At 48.8% G+C, this 8329-nt stretch overlaps 1 protein-coding gene across 1 annotated transcript in view; it reads right to left on the bottom strand.

The window, feature by feature from the left end:
• The window catches only part of pcdh12 (protocadherin 12), a 16480-nt gene extending 10436 nt beyond the window's left edge, over window positions 1-6044 (bottom strand). Inside the window, exon 1 of the mRNA XM_035649705.2 lies at window positions 2659-6044. Within this exon, the coding sequence (XP_035505598.1) occupies window positions 2659-5526 (2868 nt within the window). The 5' untranslated portion in view covers window positions 5527-6044. The remainder of the gene's footprint in view (window positions 1-2658) is intronic.
• Window positions 6045-8329: the final 2285 nt, after the last annotated feature.

Below are 8329 nucleotides of genomic sequence, written 5' to 3'. Positions count from 1 at the left end.
GTGTTGAGGTGGAGGTGAACATTAACCCCCCTCCCCTCCCTCTCCTCCTCCCGGGCGTCCTGCAGGCCTCTTCCTCTGCAATCTCCAGGGAGGAGAGAAACTTTCGTCTGGAGCCAGAGACGTCCGTGCAACGAGAGGAGCATGCTGGGTAAAAAGAACCCGCCTCTTTCCTTTCCTTTAATGTGATTCACGTGAGGATGTCGGTCGTGGCCCAGTGCTTTTGTATTCGGTGTCGACTGGGCGTCGCCGCGGCCCTGGATGATGCAGCCTGTCTCCAGCTCCGGTGCCCGTACGATGCTCGGGGCTGCGTTCACGACTCCAACTGATCAACTCAGCTCCTCAGACTTGTAAAGGAATTTGTTTTGAAACGCTTATGGAAAGTATTTGACATTTTCCGATGTACTTTGTGAGTTTTTTTTTCTTCCAGCGGCGGTTTCAACCGGTCAAACCCGCAGAACTTTATCTTAAAGTCACGTTTTTTGAAGATATTAGGAAAATACTAAGAGCAAATATTCATTAATTCCTGCTCATGTAAACACAGTAAATGAGTGATTGTGTCCAGTATGAGAACTGACGGCTTCTCCTTCCTCTGTCACTGTGTGACGTGCGACTTGAGATTGTGGATGTTGTGATTTTCTTGCTGTATGAATAAAGGTGGATTGAACCAACATCAGATAACTGAGTCACATTTAACTTTGAAGCTGCTAATTTGAATCTCCTAAAATCTCCATCTGTTTTGTTAATGCAACAAGGAATTGAGAGATTAAGGATATTTATTAAATCGAACGTATTTTTCTTTTTGTCAACAAATCCCATTAAAGACCAAATCAAGACCAATACTTTTAACCTCCCCCGAAAATCATTGGCTCCTATAATACATCTCGGAAAGCGTCTCACAATCACACTGGTTCATCTTTTCTGACGGGTTATATTTCCTGCATCAAGTGGACGTTGTCGTTTTTAGAGGAAAGTTTGCATCTGACTATTCTTAGTAAATCCTGGTGTTATAGTGACGCTGTGTGTGGGACAGTGTGGCTCATTGATGTGGTTTTAATAGTTTTCGGAAACAATGAAGCTCTATAGCACTCGCAGAGATAATACCAGACTGTAGATAGAGACAAACAGTCCACGGCAGCTGTAATGTCAGTGTTGGAACTAACTCCCTCTCATCACACTGAGATTTACTGTGAGACTCAGCAGCTCTGACGGTCCAATCAGTTCACTCTGCTTCTGCTTCAGTTTCTGTTTTCAGTCCGAGTCTGGTTTTTTTCTGTCTCTCTCTCAGCTCGACTCAGTAAAAGTGATTTTACCTAACCCTAACTCTTTTTTTTTTGGGGGGGGGGGTCGTTTGTAAAGTGACACAGCGGTGTAAGCTTACACTACAAACACATCGCAGATTACTTTGGCTGGCCTCATCCCCCCTAACCCCCTCCCCCCCTCCTCCTCCTCCTTCTCCTGCTCCTGGTTTCAATATGAATCTGATATTTGATATTTAGTAAAGACAAAAAAAGAGACGGACTGTCAAAGTTTCTTGCGGGAGCGGGGGGGAGAACACTGTCTGTGACACATGAGCACCTGAATAAACTTGCTGCTCTTCGGCCTCACAAGCCGTCAGGCTAGTTGTAACACACACACACACACACACACACACACACACACACACACACACACACACACACACACACACTCACACACATTCTCACACACACACACACACACACACTCACACACACACACACACACACTCACACACATTCTCACACACACACACACACACACACTCACACACACTCACACACACTCACACACACACACACACACACACACGCACTCACACACACGCACTCACACACACACACACACACACTCACACACACACACACACACACACACACACACACACACACACGACTCCAGCCTTCAGGCTTGTCTGAGTAAGTCATCAGACGGGAGGCCGAAAAAAAGGCAGAGAGGCTTCTGGGAAAAAATGCGAGGGAAGGTCTGTGTGATTGGGGGAGAGAGGAGGGGGGACACTTAACTCTGTCTACTCTCTAATGGACTTCACTTCAGATTAATCTCAAAGCCTGCAGGGGGGGTTTGGGGGGGGGGTGCAGAGTTAATTATGCTCCAGCTCTTTAAGTGTGAGCACATGTTGAAATAAATGTGATCACACGTTCTGGGATTGGGAGTAAATGACGTTCAGACGAGAGCCGGCAGCAGAAACATTAACCTTGATGTTGGAGCCGCAGTAGAAAAATGTAAATAAAGACAGAGACATTAAAACATCATCAGGCGGAGTTTGGTGGAAATCATTAATGCCGATGCAAAATGGACTCGTTTGTCAACATCACTCGCCGCTGCCCCGAACACACAACTTCAGAGTTTCAGTCATGAGTCTCAAGAGTTGCGGTGCAATTTCATGAGTTTTAATGAAAGCGGAGCCGAGGGAAGCACATTTTTTTGGTTTGCTATAAAAGATGTTCTCGCTCACTCTTGTGTTAGCGTGCATGACTCTCTTTTTTTTAGGCCAATCTTGTTTTTTTCTCTTCAACCAATAGCGTGAAACATTGACTGTAATCAACAGCTCAGCTCAGGAAGAAAAGTTAACTCACAATTCAAAGGAACCACGGTAGATGAAGGAATGTTTGCACAACTCACCTGCACCTCCGGGGAGGCCGAGGAAAGCTCGATGGAGTCTCCGAACGCAGCCATGGAAAGCCGAACCAGGTTTCGCAGCATCTGCCGGTGCTCTGCATCGTGGGCCCCCTGCCCCTCCGAGGTCTTCGGCCTCCTGAGAGTCGCCTGGGACCCCGAACATGGCGGCTCTGCCTCGTCCCCTTCACGGTGAGCCGGGCGCTTTAAGGTGCTCGAATGTGAGACTGAAGACGTCGACGAAGTGTTCCTGGATTTCCGAAGCGTCCGGTAAGAGGTGGCGGGTGTCAGAGGCAGAGTGCCATCGAGTTCAATGTTTCCAGGTTTCCGAAGGGTTCTGCAGTGGTGGGCCACAGGTTGAGAGGCTTCCCCTTCTGGGTAGCCTTGGGAATGGAAGCTTGTGTTCATGACCGATGGCGTCAATGTATACTGCCTTTCTGTTTGTTGATCCTCTGACATCACAGGAGGCGGAGCCAGCGGCTGGGCTTCGCTGTCGTCCTCGGAAGGCTCCTCCTTCCGCCCCCGGATGACGGGAATCAGCTGAATGTCAGACTTTCTGATGTTCTTCTGCGGACGCCGAGGATGGCGGGTGTAGGTCGATTCTGCCTGTCTGCAGTTGTAAGCGCGGTTGTCTCGTTTCTCAGGGCGGCAGAACGTCGTCACCAGGGCGATGGCCAACAGAAGCAGCAGGCATGTAGCGCCAAGGCAGATGGCTATCATCATGGTGAAACTCAGCTGTCCACGGTTACCAGGTGACGAGTTCTTCAGATGGTCCTTGAGGTTGATGAAAGTCACCTCCAGAGTCACTCTGGTGACCAGACTGGGAGTCCCCATGTCCGAGACAGCTACGTCCACCTTATAGGTTTTCCCAATGAGCTCAGTGGCATTGGTGGTGTTAACAAACAGCTGGCCTGTAGCCTCGTCCAACCAGAAGAGTCCGTAGTCGTTCCCCTGAGTGATGAGGTACTGGACTTCTCCATTGAGCCCCGAGTCGGGGTCTTCAGCCTTTATGGAGGATGCAAGGAATCCAACAAGTCCCTCTCTGACAAAGTTATTAACTGTAAAATCGGTTGTTGCCTCCTCCATGCCGTTACCCAGTTCGGTCACTATCTCCCCCTTGTCTGCATTGACGGGTACACTCAAAGACACCACACCATTTCTGGGTTTTGGCTCCTTGATGACAGGGTAGTTGTCGTTCATGTCCTCGATGTCGACCTGCACAGTCGCAGTGCTGGTGAGAGGTGGGTGACCGTGGTCGACGGCCTCCACGATAAAAGAGTAGTTGTTGGATTCCTCGTAGTCCAGAGGGCGCTGGATGCTTATGACACCACTAGTCGGGTGGATGGAGAAAGATTGTGTGTCACTCTCCAGGTCGTTGGAGTTGTGTATGAAGTAGGAAACTCTTCCACTGAGCTCCAGGTCAACATCATGGGCTTCAACTTTGAGAGCATGGTAGCCTGCAAGATTGTTCTCCTTGAAGGAGGCCTTGTAGAGGGAGGTGGAGAACACTGGGGCGTTGTCATTCTCATCCAGGACCTGGACGGGCAGTTGTTTAACACAAGACAGAGGAGGATCTCCGTAATCCTGGGCAAGGAGCGTGATGTTGTACTGCATGACCTTCTCTCGGTCCAGGCTGCCGTTGGTCACAATCATGTAATTGTCACCGTGGATGCGCTTGAGGCGGAAAGGGCCGGATCCTTTTTGAATATGTGCCCTCACTTTGCCGTTGTCTCCCGAATCTGCATCAGAAACCATCACCAGAGCGAGAAAAGTGTCCTCCGGCGCTCCCTCCAGCACTGTCGCCACAGGTGAGTTGGGCGGAGTCCAGGTCATGTGTATCCTCGGTGCGTTGTCGTTGACATCTCTGAGCTTGACGTGCAGTTTGCAGTGCGAGGGGATGGCGTTGGGCCCACGATCACGGGCCTGAATAATCACTTCGTAAGAGGTCTGGGCCTCGTAGTCCAGCGGTGCTCTGAGACTCACCGATCCACTTTGCGGATCCACGTAGAAAAGCCTCTGAACCTCCGGTCGCGTGTGCTTACTGAGCGAATACTCCACTTCACCATTGGCACCCTGGTCCGGGTCAGTGGCCTTCAGGTTGATGATGGTTGTCCCTCGGGCTGTGTCCTCTGGAAGCTCCACGGTGGGAGTGCCGTCCTCAAACGTCGGACTGTTATCGTTTGAGTCCTGAATGTTAACACGGACTAATGTGCTGCCAGATTTGGGGGGGTTCCCTTTATCCCACGCCACCAGGGTGAGGTCGAAGGAGGTTTGAACCTCCCTATCCAGTTCTTTAATGATCACCAGCTCTGCTTGTTTTGACCCATCGGGACCAACCGTCACATCCAGAGCGAAGTGCTGGTTGACGGACAGCGAGTAGGTCTGGAGGCTGTTGGGCCCCGCGTCGGGATCAACCGCCCGGTCCAGAGGGATCCGCATTCTCAGGCTGGCCGTCTCCGAGATCTCCACCTCCTGCAGAGGACTGGGGAAGCTGGGGCCGTGGTCGTTCAGGTCCATCACCTCCACACGAACCCGCAGGCAGTTCACGGCGCCGCTCTTCCTGTAGAGGACGCTGAAGGCCACCTCGCACAGGTCGGACCCCCTGCACAGCTCCTCCCTGTCCAGCCGGCCTTGGGTGGAGACGACCCCGTCTCGAGCGCTGACGGAGAAGGGAAGGGCCTTCCCGTGTTCCACCACTTGGAAATCCTCCAGGGGCCCACCTTCGTCCCTCTGCCGGAGGTCATCCAACAGCCGGCCGACCTGCGTCCCCGCCAGCTGCTCCTCCCAAACCCGGTACTGGATGGTGATTGATGACGGCTCAAAGGAGCGAGCCTCAGAGCAAAGACGCAGAACCAGAAGCAGAGCGAGCAGCATAATGATGTGAAGTAACAAAAATAATAATCTCCTGTCTACTGACTAGGCTGACATTTTTTTAGGGGGGGAAAAAAAATCTGATTTCGAACTTAAAACGACTGTAAAACTGTTTTCTTTTTGAAACAGAGTGAAAAAAAATGATCACGTCTGTTTGTTTCAAACATCAGATGAAATGACGATGAATTCCAGTTCTTCCCCAGTCTCTTCTCACAAAACAAACAACCAAAACCAGCGAAGGAAAACTGTCAAACTAAATATCTAATTACTCGCTCAGAAGACAGTTTTATACATAAACCTATGATTAAGACATGGTCCTGTACGCTACACTCTGCCCCGTTGCTTCTTACTCACTCACTCTCGCTCACTTCATCCTCCTCCTCCGCTGCTCGGGACAGTTTTGCCTCAACAGAGAAAGTTTGGATGTGGATGTTTCCACATGCCGGCGGAGCCCCGGCCAATCCGAGGGGAGGAGGCGGAGGAGGAGGAGGAGGAGGAGTTATATATGCAAATACAATCCAGACTCGACACAAAGGAGAAATCCATCCTGCCCTGAGGAAACTCAGCACAACTGTGGAGTGTTTAAAGAAATATGACACCACCTCTCCGTCACTTAACGCCCCCCACTCCGCCCCCGACTGAATAAACTCATCACAACCTGCAGCCTGAGCTCTTAAATCTTTTGGAAGATGTGTGCAAAGTTAAATCCCAGTGGGGCTAAAGGTCACAGCGAGACGTATGAGTGAACCCCGCTGTGATGACGTACGGTCTGGGGGGGAAGGTGAGAACCAAAACATTAGATATGAAGATCGTCCCTCATCATATATATGTATGTATATATATATATATATATATATAAAAATTACGAAGAGTAAATTAGTTATCTCGTTTCCTTTGAACACAAAGTTCCACGATTTTTAGTTTTTTTCGCGTGATAGATATTGCGGATGTTATTTAGGAGGAAGATTCAATCGGCGAAGATTCAACCTACGATGACATGAATGCTGGAAATTCACATGCCCCCCCCCCCCCCCTCCCTTTGAATTATAATGATGAAGTGTTCTTTGGACCACAGAAGTCAAAACACATTGAGCGTCGTCGTCGTCGCCGTCGTCTCGGTCATTTGTTTGTTTGTGAAAAGATCCGTGGGTTTAAAGTATAAATCTTGATTTTTGAGGATTTATTTGCGGCAAAGAAATGATTTGCTGAAGATGGACGATGGGCAACGTCACAAAAGCAGCTGTAGGTTTTTGAGAAGTGTGGCAGGTTTACTGGATTGTTGAGCTGATGAGATAAGATGAGATTACATAAGCTAAGATAAGACAAGTTATTAATCCGTCCCGTAGGAGAAATTAAATTTGACACAGGAGCACAGAAAAAGTTGTAGCACAAGGGGAAGAAATAAAATAAACACGGAAACAGAATCCCCCCATAAATAATACAACAATACCTAATATAATATAGACTTTTACTGATACTCATCATTCACTATGACGCAGTGCTTCAGTCAGTATGTCTCACGTCTTTGTTTAGAAACTTGCAGACACCAAATTGAAACCCTCCGATCAGCAGCTGCCGGCCGCTCACGACCGCAGATCCACCAACACACACGAGCTGAATGTTTTCACACAGCTTACTTTTCATTCGGTCCCTCGAAATATCCTGCTGCAGGCCGAGAGGGATCAGACGTATCACTTTCCTCTCGGCCTCAGTCGGGGGGGGGGCATCAGTGTCCCGTCACCTGCCAATGAAAGACGTCAAGACATATATATATATATATAAACATATATATATATGTTTATATGTATGTGAAAACATCACTACACGACAAGTGAGTCAGGCGAAGTGGTTAAGTCTCTCTGACAAGTTGTCTAGGAAACGAGTCTCCTCCACTTCACAGTTTGTGTGAGGTATTTTATAAAAGTTCACCTTGTGTGGGATGTGATGTCATCGTCTTTCACTTTGAATTCACTCAAGGTTCCCAAAGACGTTTTCAGAGGCAACTTGTTGCTGCCGGTAAGATCAGAGCAACTAGACAACTGGAAGTGAACCTTGAAGAAGGATTTCTGAATATATGACAAAAAACAACAACCTCTAAAATATTTTCATGACCTTTAACATTAAGTCTGCAGTCGTCTGCTGCGCGACCAAAACCCGAGCTCCGGAGTTCATCAGGGTCAGGGCAGAGGTCGACCAATCAGATTAGACTATCAGCAAAACAAACACCGTCGACCTCCTGCCTGCAGGCAGTGTGTGTGTGTGTGTGTGTGTGTGTGTGTGTGTGTGTGTGTGTGTGTGTGTGTGTGTGTGTGTGTGTGTGTGTGTGAGAGCTTTTGCAGAAACACACAGGCATGCGTCTGTTTCCAGTTAATGCACCACCTGTATGAAAGTGTGTGTGTGTGTGTGTGGTCAGGACGTTTCATACCGTCAGGCCTCTTCTTCCTCCTCCTCGGCTCTCATTCATTTACAATTTCAGACGATATCGACAGGAAGGAAAGATGAGGAATGAAAAGCAGGACTTTGGCGGATGAAGAACATCTGCAGCAGCTGCAGTGATTTAGAACCATGTGTAAGATCACACACACACACACACGCACACACATCTGATAACGTTCATGTAGAAGCTGATACTGTTACTACACATCTGATCAGCACGTTTCTGTGTGACTGTGTGTGTGTGTGTGTGTGTGTGTGTGTGTGTGTGTGTGTGTGTGTGTGTGTGTGTGTGTGTGTGTGTGTGTGCGTGTGACCCCCATTAGTAGTTTCACCTGAAGGCTGAAAGCAGCTAAAAAAAGGCCATCCACCA

Source organism: Scophthalmus maximus, chromosome 9, assembly GCF_022379125.1.
Source record: "Scophthalmus maximus strain ysfricsl-2021 chromosome 9, ASM2237912v1, whole genome shotgun sequence".
In the NCBI taxonomy this organism is placed as follows: domain Eukaryota; kingdom Metazoa; phylum Chordata; class Actinopteri; order Pleuronectiformes; family Scophthalmidae; genus Scophthalmus; species Scophthalmus maximus.
This window is presented reverse-complemented; position numbering and strand designations above follow the sequence as displayed.